Here is an 18994-nt window from a genome sequence, read left to right as displayed (position 1 = left end):
TACTCTGCACTCGACATAGGCTGCTCAATTACATTACTATTATACTTGAGAACCTATAATAATTTGATGTATGCTTTATTCAAATTAAACGTGCTCACGCGCACGTGTTGTCGCTTTGGTCGTATTGTTAGCGAGAACAGTATCTTATTCTCTGATCTACCGACCCTACAATACACTTTTCACCCTTCAAAACACTTCTATGGTTGGATAATCATATTTAAAATTGAAATATAAAGCCCGTTGTTTTTTTTTTCGAAAGTTCTCGAATAGCTTTCCAGTTCTGCTTTGAAGCATTTTTTCAAAATAATTCCAATTCTATGATTCTTTGGATAGAAGCATTGACCTGTGAAAAATCACTTACTGGTAAGAACCGGTTTGTGGTTAGGATTGTATGTAAATAAAATAAAAGCAATTCTCATTAATACTCAGCAAGGCAATTGCTTCATTGATAATGTTTTCGCCCATGGTTCAATAGTCGTTGTTGTCTCGTTTTTCTCATATAGAAAAGCTATGCACTCACTGTGAAACCGACTTTGAAACCCGACTTTGGACCCGACTTAGGACCCATCGTCGATATAGCCAAATGTGTGTATGAAGGTATGTATGTGTGCATGGAACAAAAATGTACACTCGATTCTCTAGGATTCTGATTTTCACAATCCTAGATTTAAATGATCACGCCTTTATAACGTGCTACTGGATTCCATCGAGATCCGACTCCCGGCTCACAAACTACAGGGAAATAAGTGCAAAGAAATAAAACAAATTGTACTACATTTTCTCTGAGATGGTTGAACAGATATTTCCAAGCTTTCTTTAAAATAATAAGCTTTTCCATAATTACTAGTTTTGGTAACACTGTAAGTAGTTGTCGAAAACCTTTTAGGCTTAAATCAAATTGTTACAGATGATTTGATCGATTATCATAAATTTCGATTTAAATAACAAATAAAATATTTTCGTTTATTTGATTTCGGATTACAATTACTTTGCTAGAGGCCACTTTTATAGGTTCTTTCGATCCAACTGTGAGCAACTTTTGAACGAATCGAACAAGATCGAAAAGCGACCTGTTTAAAATCACTTTAAACATAATTGAAACATCCATTATAACTAGGATTTGCTCAAGTTATCTGTACCGTTGATACCTTAATGTTAGGCTGACGTCCGTATATCACATGAAAGTGCGTTTACAAAGTCAATCAAGGGAATGAAATAATTTAAGGTTTATAAGGTATTTAAGCAGTCCGGTTTAGCCCCGGTCTTCATTAATAATTTCTTGGTTGATGGTGGGAGTGGAGGGTCGTGATTTGGTTGAAGGTGGGGGTGGAGGTACCTTAATTTCGGGAACACATAAAATAAAAAATAACAAATCATGAAATATTTTCGTTCAAATTTTTTTAAAAATGTCGAGCAACGTCAAAATTTGAGTACTACACTTCGTTGTGGACTTGATCTTCGGAGACTGCTGTCCATTCAATGTATAGGACAGTAGTGGATTATAATGCTATGATTCTACTGACGCTTATAAACCTTTCTGATCAGTGCTTGAATATTTATTATGTTTTATTACAAGAAAATTAGTGTTATTTTGAAATATAACAAAATTATATTATATATACAAGATAAAATTTCGATAATTTTTGTGTACGATAAACTAAAACAAAAAAATTGAAATAAATAGATGAAGGAGGGGGCAGACACAGCGTTATGGTTAAACCAGTAGTCGGCATAGTGCGGCTACAGTTACATTTTATTTTGTTAAAAAAATTGTCTATAACTCGAGAGCGTGGTAATTTTTTCTTCAAATTAAAAGAATTGTAAAAATACGTAATGAACAGTGAGTTCAATTTTATTTGTTTTTGGTGTACTCTGGCGTGTTACAAAAGTACCGCAAGCATGCGCGCACATACACCCTGTACTCTTGCCTAAAAAGCGAAACCTTAACGCCCTCCAACAGTGGCTGTGTTTTGTTATTAAGCTCTGTAGTAAATTTCTTTCGAACTCTGACAAAGTAGAACTTAAACAAATAGTAAAGTATGTTATATCACTCAATTCCAATATTAGGTAAAGAGCTACCCTATTAGTCCAATACTAAACTGTTTCATTTTGCCTTATAGAAAGGCTATACAATCACTGCGAAAATCGATTTTTGAACCAAGGCCCAGAAGGCCGAATGTCATATGCCATTCGACTCAGCTCGACGAAATGAGCAAATGTCAATGTGTGTATGTGTGTATGTATGTATGTATGTCTGTATGGGTATGTATGTGAAAAATAATGTCACTCAATTTTCTCAGAGACGGTTGAACCGATTGTCACGAACTCAGATTCAAATGAAAGGTCTTATGGTCGGTATTGAATTTTATCCCGATCCAACTTTCGGTTCCGGATTTACAGGGTGATATGTACAAAAATAAGAAAAAAACTGTTACTGGTGTCTTGTGGGAGCCCGCTGTTGAATTTTATCTTTATCCGACTTCCGGTTTCGGAATTACAAGGAAATATGTGCAAATCTATGAGAAAATGCGCACTCAATTTGCTCGGAAATTTCTTAACCGATTTTAACAAACTAAGATGCTATACTATAAAACAAATTCTTGAAACTCTTTAAACAGTTATCGAAAAGTGAAGAGAAGTGAAGATTTTTTCAAAAGTGATGGCGAAAAGCAAAGCCTTGGTATTACATGCCTATAGTGGGATTTGAACTTCTGTTTCAACAGACTTCGCAACCTATTCAGAGTGTACAGAACCATCGCATGGCTGGTGCTACGATTGTACTGACACTATGAATCCTTCCAGGTCGGGGCTCGAACATACGACAACTGGTTTGTAAGACCAGTGCCCTATACATTGAACCGCCAACCCGGGACAAAGTGATGGCGAAACGAGGTTCAAATTTGTGTAAAATTTACTGGTATGCGTTTCAAAACTATCAAGCGATGAGCGTCAAACTATCAAGCTGTCATACAAATTAATGCAAAACCGGTACGCATTGGTACTTGTGGGCACGGAAGAAGAAAACGCCTGTCACGCAGCGTTCTTTGTTCAATTTTGTATAGCGTGCAGGATTGCACATTTAAATCTATATTAACTTGAAATAACTGTTTACAAATTGAAAATGTGATGGAAGTTTATACCAAATGACAAAAACCAAAGAAAGTTTTTGATTTTATTCAAATTTGAAAAAAAAATCTTGACAGAATTTTCTATTTATGTTTTTGAAAATATAAGCAATATGAGAAAGGCCCAGGTGGATTGAAAAAGATTTTTAAAAAGGTTTGTTTATGTGTGATTCAAAACTGATTAAGATGCATTACATCTATTAGCAACACAAAAGAGCACAAAATGATGTTTAGTGAAATGAACATTTTCGTATCGTTTAATCTTAGCTAAAGTATTACTATGGCAAAAGTTACATGTGACCAGCACCGTTAGCAGAATCATGTTTTGGAATAATTACTGTAGTTTTATTTGCATATTGATGAAACAAGGTTGAACTGCCAAGAATCTCCACCGATCATGAATATTTTCATTATTTTTTAATTATTTTCGTTCGTGTTTTAAAATGTGAAATTAGTTTCTTCAAAACTGGATAGGAAAACAACAAGCGTGAAATACATATCTAGGTAGCTAATGATAACAGTATGTTTATTAAATTATAGAAAAGATATGATACTATTTTAATAGTACATGCCCTAATCGGAAGCTATTATTTCGCTACGTGCCATAAAACAATGACACACGTAAAAACTGATATGATCGTAGGTGATATGAAAGGAATAGGTCAAACTTAGTACATTTTCCTGTCTTGTACTGTCTACAACATTGAATTAGAAATTTCACGTAGTAGGATGAATACAAGATTAAAGGAATAAAAGCATGATGTTTTATCGTGTCCAACGAGATGTCTTAGTTACGCCTGACTGACTGCTTTTGTTAAGGATGCTGTACAAACATTTATCCACAGCAAGTTTTTCCATGTACAGTGCTGTTCGAAATAATAGCAGCGCAACTCTTTTTTCAGTGTCGGTTTACTTACTAGTATTGTGGAACTATTAATTAATAATGAAGAAAATGTGCAACCATTTTACATATTTTGATTATTGTCTACTAAACTTAGCTGTCATTTTCGAATAAAGACGATTTCCAGCTGTTCTAAAATTAGCATCACCAAACGTCCAAATCAATCCTCGCCAAGCCTTAGAGTTGTACCCTTACTCACATCACGACCGATGTGAATTTTGCAAAATCTCACGTCAATTCAAGTCGTAAATAAGCGTGACATGTTGTGAACAGATGAAAACAACGTTGATGCGATCAAAACAAAGGAAGGTTACCTAGTAGTAACGAAACCTCTTAGCTTCCATTAATTCCATAATTTTTTTCGTTATTTGATTATTTTGGAATTGATTTACTTCATGATATTATTGTTTTAAACATTCAATTGGAGAGCCATTGATTAATCTCAAATCAATAACTCCGTCTTACAAATCGATTCAATATCGATAAAAATACTAGCCTTGTACATCGGAAAATTGTAAAAAAACAGAAAAATAAACGTATACAAGTTTATTCTCGAAAAATACTCGCGTTGCTATTCATTCGAACAGTACTGTATGTTTTTCATAGCACGAATATAAAAACGAAAACGGACAAATGCAAGGAATATGCAACCTACACATAGAAAAACGATTACATCTACCAAATGGCCCTCAACTCACCTCTCAAGACTTGTGAACAAACATCGCACGGTGTTATTTTCTTGTACGTATACTCCAGCAGATTATGATTATCCGATCCGTCGAACCGTATCTGCGCTCCATTTCCGCTTTTCCTGTAAGGCGACACAAGCGAATAAACCGTTATAATTTGTATAATTAAAGTGCACTTATGGCAATAAAAGAGAGCTAGAATAGCCACGCCTGGATGATCAGGGTATCTCGTGTGATGAATGATTTTTTCTAACGTTTTAACCAATATAAAAATTACTTGCTTCGAATTCATTGATTTGAAAGCATCTAAGTTGTTCGTTGTAACATTCACCAAATGAAATATGAGGAAAGCAACACGATTCTTATATAACATTATAAATGTCACCCTAGTGTTAGACCTCCAACAAAGGTGTATTAATGTATCACTTGTTTTGTGCATATATAAATGCATACATTGTAATGCACGTTCTCGAGGACAGGTGTTGTATTTACATTGGGTGAATTCCTTGTACTGTTCAAATTACCTATACTTGCATACGATTTATTCATTGTTTGAAGTTCTCTAATTATTTATTTTTGTACTAGAGTTTTTTCGGGTAAGCTCAAACTCAAAACAACAAATATATTCAATTATGAAATATCTACGATGTGCGCAAAATGAATTATTTTCAAAGTAAAATGTGTATTTTGTTCATGAAGTATAATTCTGGCATAGAAAATGTTCAACAATCTCTGAGGATTCGAAATTTGCTCAATTTGATGTTTTTCATCAAAATTTCTGGTACTTCAGGAACCGGGAACTGATATAGCTAAAGTGAATTTTTAGGCCATGATCTAGCGAATCTTTAAAAAAGGAGGAATTCACTTTCAAGAAATTTGCGGCTTTTTACACTCATCACCCTCTGATTCCGGAACCAAAAGCTTCATTCTAAGATTGTGAAAATCGGTTCAATTATCTCTGAGAAAATGGAGTTCTGTAACAGAGCCAGATTTTAGATTAAAATAAAATTCAACAGAAGGCTATGGAACCGTTTAGAAGTTACATAGACCAAAATTAGTAAAACTTATATTGAGAGAGGTGACATTGTTTCGCATTTTTAAATCTTTTTTTTTATCATTAATTTAACTCCGGTTTTAACAATTTTTAAATCTAAGTCTTAAGGTAATTCCAAAACCGTACCATCTGTTTTGGAGTAATAACAATCTAGCAATTTAGAAACGTTTTGAATTTTTTTTACGTTTCGTCTTAGACTCATCAGTGCATAGCAGTTCAAATTGAGAAACGTTGCCAAGATGAAGATTCCCAAGATATACAAAAAATCTCTAAAGGCCTTTTCCTGATAAACAATAGGAAAGAAAATGTGTTCCCTCGGGGTTCAAATTAAAAACTTCACTGGGTGTAGAAAGTTTTCAGGATCAAACTCAGTCTTTGGGATGTAGTTTTTCGCAAAGTTTTATTTATGCAATTTCTATCATTTATCTTTTACGAATCTGGATTTCGTTAGATTAAACTAAGCTGATGATGACTTTTCGTCATAACAAAAATATGAAAAACTTGTATAGCTAGGTAAGCTGGATTTCGAAATTAAATTTCACCTAATATTTTAAATGGTCATAATGAGTTCAATTCGTCCTCGTTCTTTGTTGGGATTTTTTCAGTAATGCTGCTATTCGAAATGTTATACTAGAATAAAGCATTTTTTCATATTTAATTGCAAGTCTTAACAGTATAATTAATTTTACGTCGAATGCATACATTCTTTTATAATGTTATTTTCAATATCCATCGGGTGGTGCTAATTAAGCTCACATATCTTCTCACTAACTGAGCTGGGTTGATGCCTTGTTTAGTGTTAATAAGACCAACTAGGGATTGGTCCAATAAATGGAACATCAAGTTGGAGATATTCGGATTTTATAGCCTGATTTGTATCGGTTTTTTCGAACACCGAAGTCTGAATTTTATTTTATTCAATTGACTTAGCACAGTTGAAATAGTTGATCTGCTTTGGCGTTTATTCAGTAGCAGATCGAAGCAGCAAAAAGATCAATAATAAATTTGGCTATAAATTGTGAGGAGTGAGAGTAATACTCTACATAAGTTTTCGCTCAGAGACAAACATTCATTTGTTCATTCTCTAAGACCACCTAACAAGGTCGATAGTTGTTTGTTGGAAAAATAAACGAATTAATTATTAGTTACGAATGTTAACAGGTATAAAATCAGTTTCTTATTTTCTTATCGTTGATGCTTGGCAGCTAATACTTAAATTATTTTATGTTATTTAAAAACAGAACGTTTTGTTAAAAATTTACTAATATAACTCGGATAATGCAAATCAGATCAATGATTTCCATTTTTATAGATTTTAAATTGATTTAACTAATCCGAATTTCGAATAATTTAACTAATGAAAAATAATTCAATGAAGATTCAGGAATTCATTGGGAGAACACTTTTTAACCGTGATTTGCGTTGCCAAAGTGCAGTAGTGGAAGTCGTCAGAGCTTCACGAGAGCGCTTTGTTCAAAATCCCCGCTGCTCAGTTAGGTTGTCCGGAATTGTGAGTTCTAAATGCACCGACTGATTCCGCCTGGAATCGATTGTTGCATCTTATTTGGAATCCAATTGAAAATTACAATGAATTCTGAGTCCAATTTCGGACGAGTTTACCGAGTGGACACACCAAGGACCATCTCAGTTCTGCCTAAATGTAGATCTCATAGGTGATAGTAATTCAAGGCACTTATTATTAGAATTTTCTTCATTTCAGATTCTTCGAAATGGACCTTGAAAACAATTTACGCCATCACTAACACATTCAATTACGACTGGCAACGTTCACACGCAATGCGAAAATGAAAGTATTGATTTGGAACACACCTTTATACTTTAATCAACGGTAAAATCTTTGAACTTAGCTTTATATGAAGCCGGGATGCCAAATATTGAAAATATAATTCTGTATATTTCGAAAATTAAGATTGATGAAACCTGGTGCCCTATAAAGAGGTGAACTTTAATTTCACCTGGAACACTATAATTGCACCCTGACGCAATATCTTCATTAATGTATTAGATGAAAATTGGAAACTACTCTGCGTTTTTCGAATTTTAATATATAAGTTACCATCCACCAACCGATCATCTTGGTAGTGTGCTGTGACTCTGACTTTTCGGATTCGTTGGCAATATTTTGACGTCTAAATCGAATACGTCTTACTTTACTATGGGACGCCCTTTCTAATTCGTCCTGTAAAAGAATTCAATCGTGATTATGATTAAATTTTCAACAGTGTGAAATAACCACAAATATCTCAAACATCAGGTTTTGTCAATCTTTTCGAAATAATGAGGTAAGTCTGTCACGCTTGCTTGCATTTTTCGCACTCGGACGACGGTTCGTAGCCACCAAAGTAGCAAATGTAACTTTCAAGATGTTCTACAATTGTTTTACAATTGCTATTTATGTTATGAAATCGATTGTGCAATTTGTCGCTGTTAAGTTTCACAATACTACCGAAAAAATCACTGTAGAACAATTTGAAGTACATCTAAAACAATTGGGCAGCAAATCATCAACTTGTTTATGTTTTACTAGCAGTTATAGAAGTTCTGCAAACAAATTTCACATTGTCATGTAAAACGGGAATAACTATAATAATTGTGCAACTTATCAACAATTTTCCAAACGGCTGTCATAATTGTATCGACTACAATATACGTCGAAATTGCTACAAATCTCTTGTGAGCTTGAGCGGCCACCCCTGGTTGCTACTCCGTTACTGCTCGGGATCAGCTGATATTGTAGAGAAAAATTCTGGAAGATCAGACCTGGGAATGGCAGATCAACCTTTAATGTGCAATTTCTGGTAACTCCGAAGTTTATTGATCAGTACCGGCGCCGGCCAGGTCCGGTTGTAGGCCCGCTTAGGGATAGGAAGATATGTTAGTCCAACACTTGTTGTTACTATACGGCCTATACTACTGCGCACTCCACAAGTGTCAAGGGAGAAGGATATTTGTTAGTAAAAATTTCAGGATATTTGTTAGTTCAGTTCCGGTTTCAAGATACTCAGGTGCACCCCTTATTTTTTCTAAATGGAATGACTTACTACAAAATAAACGAGTGAATAGAATCCAGACAAAATAGTCGATTCACTGTAATGACATATTCTAAAAATTATATCAAATCATTTAAAATCAGCAAACAAAGGTCTACATATTTCACGCTTGTCTTGATTATTATTTTATTTATTTATTAAATTTATTAATAGGTTGGCAATCGGCTACCGAGAAAAAAATATTAATTTATCAAACAAACAAGTATTTTTTTACTACTTGCGCAATCGTTAATTTTTATAATTCAATTAAAAAAAATTTAAAAAAAAACTAAAACTCCTGCAATTGTAGCCTTTTACGACATGGAAGCAGTAACCCAGTGGATCTATTCTTGGCTTATTTTTTCCGCCGGATTCCACATGACATCTAGGCTGGTTCTGTCCGGAGAAAGCTAATAGGTACTATCAATCTTCTAGTGGGGTCCAGCCATAGAAATTGCTACAAATCTCTTGTGGATGAAATATTAGCGGTATGCTCTTCGCAAAGCAAAAATTGATAAGCCGAATTGAGAACCTTGCTGTAAAAAATATATTTCAGCTGAGTCCGCATAGTTTTGGCTGCCTCATGAATGTTTAGGTCAGTGTGTGCAGTTTTCTTCAGTTCTAGAAAAACAATTATATCAAATTCAAAACTTGCAAAAAAGTAGTGCGGGATTTATCTGTTTGAAATTAACGCAAAACTTGCAGGCATGAGAAGTACAGCATTACATACGCAATGAAAACAAAAATCAATCAGATAATTTGTATTCGGCTTTCATCTAGTGAAAAAATTGCGCAGACCTGACATCACTTTTAAAGATATTGAACGAAAAGTTAAGTTCATCATAGTTAGTCGCATAATTATATTATTATATTATAAGATCCTGACTTTTGAAAAAGAATTCAGTTACCTCAATAGTTGCACTATTTATGTACCATTTATTTCCACTATTTCACTGTCACGTTATTACACTTTCACAAAGTCACTATACTTTAATGAAGCATAACAAACGTTACAATACAGATACGCGTATTTCGGAATGTTATTTACATCCTTCTTCAGTGTATCGGTTTTATAAGTTTGTTTGAAAGAATGCTGTAATGCTGCTCACTTTCATACGAAATGTCTTAATGTCAACGGGTAAAAACGTGAAGAAACAGGTAGTAACAAACGGGTAGGACGGTAGATTGATTGTCAGCAGAGGGTAACAAACTGAAGAAGTGGGAGATTAAGAGATTAAGTATTTTCTAAATCTATTTGTATCTTATGTGTACTTGAATAGCCAGGAGGGCTTATTTCTTTGGTCACGATTTAATAAAGAAATTGAGTTATTTTTGAAGATTTCTAAACTTTCGAATGTGTCTAATTTCCATGGGTTGGAAATTTGTCTTATGATTTTTATGTCGTTGGTAGTGAGTTCATGATCTTCAGAAAAGGCATGTTCAGCTACTTTTGACTTGAAATGATGTGGTAATCCTTTCTCTAATTCTTTAGATGCTTTCGCTATTTCAGCGACGTGCTCTTTGAAACGGATGTCTAGAGCTCTCTTTGTTTGTCCAATATATATTTTATAACAATGAGAACACGAGATTTTGTATACCCCAGATTTTTTCAAATTATCCGTAGGATCTTTTGTAGAACCTAGTAAATTTTTCAATTGACAGTTCATGCTGCTGAATACTAAATCTAAACCAAATTTATTTAGTTTTTATTTCAAAGGATGTGCAATGTTTGGATTGAAGTCCACCGATATTCCTTTTAAATTTTCCAATGGGGGAGGCAGAGTTGTAAGTGATTATTTTTTCAACAATCTTAATTTTTTGTCGAGGATTGTTTGGATTGAACGCTCCGGATATCCATTGAGCTTTCCAATATCGAAAATAAAGTTTTTCTCATTCATTGCAGCATCTCTCTTAAGGGGTAAGGTCAGCATTCTGTGAATCATATGGTGGAAAGCTGTTATTTTGTGTTGGTAGGAATGATTAGAAGTATTTGGTATGACCCGATCTGTGTTGGTTGGCTTCCTGTATATCTCGAAATTAAAGGTTTTTGCCTCTCTGACAATGAGGATATCTAAGAAAGGTAAACTGTTGTCTTTCTCCTCCGCATAGGTGATTTTAATGTTTTTATGTAAGTTGTTATCATTTGTAAGAAAGTTGATAAATCATTGCGTTTGATGATACAGAATATATCATCAACGTATCTCCACCAGCGATTAGGTAATAATCCCAGGTTTTTCAAAAGTTCTTCAAGTGGATTACCCATTGGTGCCCCTTGTAACTGTTTATAAAATCCGCCTCTGAATTTGAAGTAATTTACATCCATACAAAGCCGAGTTAGGTTCAGATATGACCTTACTTTGCTTTTCCATAAACTGTTACTATGTTGTTGAAGTAACCAATCTTCCAATAGATTGATTGAGTCCTTCACCGGAACACTTGGGAATAAGGCGGTTACATCGAATGATACCATTATTTCGTTTGCTTCGATTTCACCGGAGTTTTGAAGTTGAGTCTACTGAAAAAAATTTTTGGCTCTAGAATGGAATTCTTTTACTAGCCAGTTGGCGATTTTTTGGGTAGGGGCTCCCACTGAAGAAATAATTTCCCTTATTTCGTTACCAGGTTTGTGAACCTTTGATAGTCCTTTGATTTTGGGTAAAGAAGGGTTAGGAACTTTGAGGTAATTGAGGTTGATATCGAAATTTGGATTACATTCAAAAAGAGTTTTATCAACTTTTTTGATAATTTCAGGAAGGGGGTCGGTTCTTTGTTTCATATAAGGACCATCATTAATTTTATGGGTTATCAAGTTGTCATAATCTTGTTTGTCCATAATAACTACTTCATTTCCCTTGTCAGCCTTTACATAAAAACAGGCTTTTCTCGCAATTGTTTCACTAGTTCTTCTTCATCTATGGTAATAGTATATATTACCGTTTGAGCAACTTGTTTTTGCAACTCCAGCACATGAGCTTACCCAAATAATACCTACAGTGCGTATCACAAAAGTCGGACCCGCTAAGATGAATGACTACATACTCTATTATTGTTTAATACAACTAGAAGATTTAAACTGATAAAAATAAACAAAACGTAGAGCATTTCTTTCCAAAATATTAACATGTTAATGTTTCCTGTTATTTTGATAACAGTGATAACTCACTGTTACCATCGATGCCATAGTTGAAAATATTCAAGAAAAACTCATTTCGAGATTTTTCAGGTTCAATAAAACATACACATATTTCAAACACTATTTTGATGATTCTCATTAAAAATAATAGACTGTTATTTTCGCAGAAAATGGTGTAAAATCATCAAAACACGTTAATTCAAAGGCGCTTGAAAATTTTGGGCGTACAAATACATGTTTCACCATAAAGATGCAGTTCGTTGTCGATTTTTCAATTACAAAAACACAAAAGATCTATTCTACAATATGTTGCATTATCATTTTTCATGTGCAGATTATTCTACAGGTTCCATATTTGTGTTAATTGCAGTTGTATTGAAAATCAAACGTGAAACTTATTCACTAGATATTAAGTTTGTAATGTTTTTTAAACGTCATTCTATTTCTTGGTTACATTACGCAGTAGTTTTCACGAGCTTTACAATTGTCAGTCGGTGTTGAACAGTCGTTCGCACCGCACGCGTATAGCTCTTGGCTCCTGGAATTTTTTTCTGGCTACCTAGAGTTTCATTGATTCAAGGCTTCAGTCTTTTTCAAGGCTACCTGAATCACTAACTAAGTGACTAAGTGATACAAAGAGTGATATTAGAGTGACTAAGTGATACAAAGAGTGATATTAGAGTGACTAAGAAATTAATCAGCCTTTTTTAAGGCTAGCTAGGAGTCTAATCGAAGACTAATTTAGCCTAGTTAATTTAATTTAAAATTTCATTAATTTCAAAAATGCCTGCGTCCAACCGGAAAGGCAACAAGCCTAAGGCTAAAAATAATTCAATACGGAATAAATCACAATCCGTTATTCAACATTTTTCTAATAACATTCACGATCTTATAGAATCTGAATGTAAAAATAAAAGACAACGGACGGATTTCCCTTCCGTTGATCCTATGCCGTCTAACAATATTTACGAGATTCTTCCTGAATCCGATTGTAGCGACATAGAAGAAAATTCTTCAAAAATTCCCAAAATGGACGCTTGTCGTTCTGGGAAGAAACATCAATCTTTGCCACCAGTGACGGTGATGATTTCCGACTTCAAAGCATTCCGTACTGAGCTTTCTACTTTTCTCCCGGAAGTAAAAGTCTCATTTCAAATCGGACGAAGAGGAGAATGTCGAGTCTTGGTGGATGGATTGGAAGATTACGAACGTCTTATTCGATATTTGTCCGAAAAACTTCATAAATTTTATTCATATGATATAAAATCAGACAGACCCTTCAAGGCTGTCTTGAAAGGATTATCAAATGATCAAAGTATTGATGAAATTAAAAATGAAATAAAAGAATTGCTTGGTTTTGCCCCTTCCCAAGTAATACTTATGAAAAAAAGAGCGAATGGTACTTCTAAACCACGCTCTGGAATTTCCCATGAACTTTACCTAATACACTTCAATCGAAGTGATGTAAACAATTTGAAAACTTTAGAAAAAGTACGTTTCATTTCCCACATTAAAATTCATTGGTAACATTATAAACGGCATAATCGTATTGCAAACTTAACGCAATGTCGTCGTTGCCAAGGCTTCGGCCATGGAACCAAAAATTGTCATATGGATATACGGTGTTTGAATTGTGGTAAATCGCATTCGAAAGACGTTTGTCCAATGAATGAAACCACTGATAAATTTTCATGTTCAAATTGCAATGGAAATCATAAATCCAATTATTTGAAATGTCCTGTCAGGGAAAAAATTTTAAACGCTCGTTCGCTTAGACAACAAGTCAAATCAACGACCTTAAATTTACAGAACATACCTGAAAATTCTTCTAAGGCACCTGCCAATTCGTCTTCTAACGAAAACAATTTATTGACAGGTAGATCGACCTCGTCATCATCTTCTTCTAATGTCAGTTATGCTGGTATATTAGGTAGAAATCTATCTCCTATTTCTTCTAATGTAAATAATCAAAACACAGGACCGCCTTGCAGTTCTTCTTCTAACGAAAACAATTTATTAATAGGTAGACCGGCCAAATCATCTTCTTCTAATGGCAGTCTACCTACAAATATTCCTTCAATGCCATTCGCTTCTTTAAATGAAGTCGATTTAGGCGATATAACTGAAAATAAAATGATCTACCTACAAGATCAACTTTTTCAAATGATCATCCAAATGAATTCGACTTCATCACTTTTTGAAGCATTTCAAATCGGATGGAAATTTGCAAATAATATTATAATGAATTTAAAATTTAACAGTGATGTTAAATAATTATTTGAATATTTTAAATTGGAATGCTCGATCTTTGAAATCGAGTGAAGATGAATTTTATAATTTTCTCAAAGTTCACAAAATTCATATTGCCATTGTGACAGAAACTTTTCTTAAACCAAATGTAAAATTGAAAAGTAATCCACATTATGTGGTTCATCGATTTGACAGGTTTACTGGAATTGGTAGTGGAGTTGCCATTTTTGTCCAACGGCAAATTAAACATCGAATTTTACCTTCTTTCAATACTAAAGTTTTTGAAAGCTTGGGAATCGAAGTTGAAACCATTCATGGAATTTATTTCATCGCTGGAGCACATTTGCCATTCCAATGCACCGGCGAACAATTAAATTTCTTTAAAGGCGATTTGCAAAAACTTACAAGATATCGATCGAAATTTTTCGTAATAGGGGACTTAAATGCTAAGCATGTCCAGTGGAATTGTAGGCAAAATAACAGTAATGGTAAAATACTTCATAATCAACTCTCAGCTGGTTACTTTACAGTTCTTCATCCCAGTAATCCTACTTGTTTCTCTTCCGTGAAAAACCCGTCTACAATTGATCTGGTTCTAACAGATCAAAGTCACATTTGTAGTGAACCGATTACTCATGCTGATTTTGACTCAGATCATCTTCCTGTAACATTCAGACTTTCCAACGAAGCTATAATTAATCCAATTAGTTCTATTTTCAACTATCATAGAGCTAATTGGTTGGATTACAGATCTCACATTGAAAACCATGTGGATCATGAAACTATTTTAGAAAATTCTGCGGACATCGACACAGCAATTGATAATTTGAATCATTATATTATCGAAGCTAGAAATCTTTCAGTTCCCAAAGCTCAAACTAAATTAAATTCTCCTATCATCGATGACAATCTTCAACTGCTCATTCGGTTGAAGAATGTTCGTCGACGACAATATCAACGTTCTCGTGATCCTGCTATGAAAAACATAGTTAAGGATTTACAAAAAGAAATTAAACATAGATTTACTCTTTTGCGAAATGAAAATTTCGCTAAAGAAGTTGAACAAATTAAACCATATTCTAAACCTTTCTGGAAACTTTCTAAGGTTCTTAAGAAACCTCAGAAACCAATTCCTGCTCTCAAGGAAGGAAATCAAATACTTCTTACAAATGGTGAAAAAGCTCAAAAGCTAGCTCAGCAGTTCGAGAGTGTCCACAATTTTAATTTAAACGTTGTGAGTCCTATTGAAAATGAAGTCTCACTGAAGTATGATCATATTTCAACCCAAGTGTTATCACACGATGACATTATTGAGACGAATTTTGATGAAATTAAATCAATTATTAGGAAACTCAAAAACATGAAGGCTCCTGGTAATGATGGAATTTTTAATATTCTTATTAAAAATCTTCCCGATGTTGCCTTGAGACTCCTGGTTAAAATTTTCAACAAGTGTTTTTCATTAGCTTACTTCCCAAAAAGATGGAAAAACGCTAAAGTAATTCCTATCCTAAAACCTGATAAAAACCCAGCAGAAACATCAAGTTATCGCCCAATTAGCTTACTTTCTTCTATCAGTAAACTTTTTGAAAAAACTATCTTGTTAAGAATGATGACTCATATAAATGAGAATTCAATTTTTTTACCAGAGCAGTTTGGATTTCGTCATGAACATTCAACTACTCATCAACTTGTCAGAGTAACGAACATGATAAAATCAAATAAATCTTCTGGGTTATCCACTGGAGTTGCTCTTCTAGACATAGAAAAAGCATTCGACAGTGTTTGGCACAAAGGTTTAATAGCAAAAATGTCTGATTTCCAGTTTCCTATTTATTTGATCAAAATGATTCAAAATTATTTAACTGATCGTACTCTTCAGGTTAGCTATCAGAATTGTAAATCTGAATTGCTACCCGTACGAGCCGGTGTTCCGCAGGGTTCGAGTGTAGCTCCAATCTTGTATAATATTTTCACTTCTGATCTTCCAAATCTACCCGTTGGTTGTCAGAAATCACTATTCTGTGACGACACAAGTCTGTTAGCCACAGGTAGAAATCTAAGAGTGATCTGCAGTCGCCTACAAAGAAGTTTAAATATTTTCAGTGATTATCTGTCAAAATGGAAAATTAAACCAAATGCAGCAAAAACGCAATTAATTATCTTTCCTCACAAGCCAAGAGCTTCTTTTCTTAAACCAAACAATAATCACATTCTCAAATTGAATGGCTTGGAATTGACATGGTCTGATCAAGCTAAATACTTAGGTTTAACGTATGACAAAAAACTCACTTTCAAGGATCACATTGAAGGAATCCAGGCAAAGTGTAATAAATATATTAAATGTTTATATCCTCTTATAAACAGAAATTCTAAGCTCTGTCTAAAAAACAAATTGTTAATTTATAAACAAATTTTCAGACCAGCCATGCTTTATGCGGTACCAATTTGGTCAAGCTGTTGTTCCACCAGGAAGAAAACGCTTCAAAGGATTCAGAATAAAATTCTGAAAATGATTCTGAAGCGTCCTCCCTGGTTTAGTACAAATGAGTTACACAGACTCACAAATATAGAACCATTAGATGTAATGTCACATAATATTATAAGCAAATTCCGACAAAAATCGATGCAATCTTCAATTGAATCGATTCGCTCTCTGTATTAGTTAGTAAGTTAGTATATAAGTTCCTTTTCCCCATTACACAATACAAGTAGGTTTAGAATTTTCCCTATACAAAAATCTCAGAATTGCGGAAGCAAATAATGTCTTCATGGTAATAACCAAATCATATATATATATATAACAGGGCTGAAAAGTCACCACTTGTGGCTGAACACCCAATTTAAATCTTAATAATTTAATTTTAACTCATATTCCAATAAATAGTTTAAAAAAAAAAAAAAAAAAAAAAGCTTTACAATTGTTTTTTAGTTGATTTTATTACCGCCCTTGTGATAAGATGCGACGCATGAGTTTTTGTATCAGTTGCACAATCATTGTGAATAAATATTCATAATAACGGAAAAACTTAAAGATATGTTGCACAACACAGAAAAATTGCGCTTTTTCCATAACACAACAGTTACTAGAATAGTAATATAAACTAATTTGATAAATTGCACAATCAGTAGAAAAATACAGGACATCAACTTAACATGCTACTTGGGCAGGCAAATATCAGTCCCCGATGTTCAACTGGACGAAACTTCAGAATTCTGGAACAAAATTCACGGCATTAATTTCAGATCTGGATTCAATTCAAAATTTTGGATCTCGATTCAGATCCTGATTTTTGAAAAAGAATTCAGTTGCTGAACTCAGTTGTAGAATTTAGTTTCCGAATTCAGTTCCTGTATTTAATTTCTGACTTCAGTTTCAAAATCCATATCCAGAATTCAGGTTCAGAATTCGCAACTTGGAAATGGATTTTGAAGCTGAATTCAAGGTCGGTATTTAAGCTTAGAATTCAGTTCAAGAATTAAATTCGGAACCAGCCCTCTGAAAATGAGTTCAGCTCATGAACTGAATTCTGAATCAGTCCCAGGTTCCGAATTCAGTTCTTGAATTAGTCCATTGAAATTATGCCAAAAAGTACTCAATAGTTGTAAACATCGGATAAATAACACAAGTTGGTTCTTTTCAAAACCATTCAAATGTTCGGAAAAAATTATGCATAGTTTTTCTCCACTGAATATGCACATCTTCAAAAAAAACTATTACATTGTTTATTGTACTTTTTTACACTTATTTGTTTAGAGTTATTTGTGTGGTAGAATATGTTTGTAATCATTAAGTCATAATTAAGTATAGAATTCACACAACCAACTAATACGAACGATTATTGATACTCGAATGCGTGACATAATCATGTCAGTTTTATTTCTATTCACGTCCTTCAGTTATGTCTGTGACATCACTCACCCGCCTCACAGGTATTATCAGTTAGTTTTACATTCAATGCCAAATACGTAACAAAAATTCAGTGAATACATATTCAATTAGGAATATATTGATTACAGAGACAAAAACTTTGTTCTTATTTTAGGTATGTTCATTTTCAGGCACTAGTTTGATTAAATCCAATTAAATGCTATTTAGCATGAATTTGGTTTACAGAAGTAACAGGAGCGCAGTATTTTGCTTGTTTCGAGCGCACAGTAGACACAGTGCTAGAGCGCTTGTTTGTGTTAGCTAAATTTGGAAATTTTTTTAAATAGCTGAGTAAAAAATGCTGTGCGATTTGATTTTCATGAATGTTTATTAATAACAGCATGTATAAAAAGTATTTGCTTTTTTATTGATAATGTCATTACACCACCACGGTATTCCTGTGCTTTGAAATTCTTCCATTCTTTGGGCGATACTTCCCATAAAGTGGTAATGATTTTTCTCAACAGACTTCGCAGTCAGTTGTTAGCGTACAGACTCATTGCATGGCTAATCTCGGGTCTCGAATATACGACAACTTACTTGTAAGATCAGCACTCTATGCAACTTACGCTTTCGAATGAATTCGATTGAATTCGAATACCTTATTTTCGTAATCTGTAGGTTATGAAAAAATGAAAAAAATATATATGAAATTTTGCTCAGCGACCAAACACGGATTGTTTGATCGACAATTCACAAAAACCTATATTTAATGACAGCTTTTTATTCCTAGCAGGTAGGATTGCCGTGTAGTAGTTCCCAACTTATTAAAAATAAACCCAGACAACTTATTTTGATGAACGTGTCCCTGTTAGAACAGTATATCTCTGTTAAACATCTTTGTGATATTTATCAGACTTA

At 33.8% G+C, this 18994-nt stretch overlaps 1 protein-coding gene across 11 annotated transcripts in view; it reads right to left on the bottom strand.

Annotated features, from left to right (window-relative positions):
- The window catches only part of LOC131435409 (uncharacterized), a 328202-nt gene that overhangs the window by 48516 nt on the left and 260692 nt on the right, over nucleotides 1–18994 (bottom strand). For all 11 annotated transcript variants that reach the window (XM_058603256.1, XM_058603255.1, XM_058603260.1 and 8 more), the window contains one exon: nucleotides 4725–4837. In XM_058603256.1, coding sequence (XP_058459239.1) covers nucleotides 4725–4837 — 113 coding nt within the window. The remainder of the gene's footprint in view (nucleotides 1–4724; nucleotides 4838–18994) is intronic.

This window comes from Malaya genurostris, chromosome 3 (assembly GCF_030247185.1).
Source record: "Malaya genurostris strain Urasoe2022 chromosome 3, Malgen_1.1, whole genome shotgun sequence".
Classification (NCBI taxonomy): Eukaryota; Metazoa; Arthropoda; class Insecta; order Diptera; family Culicidae; genus Malaya; species Malaya genurostris.
The sequence above is the reverse complement of the archived record's forward strand: the minus strand, read 5'-3'. Positions and strand labels throughout refer to the sequence as shown.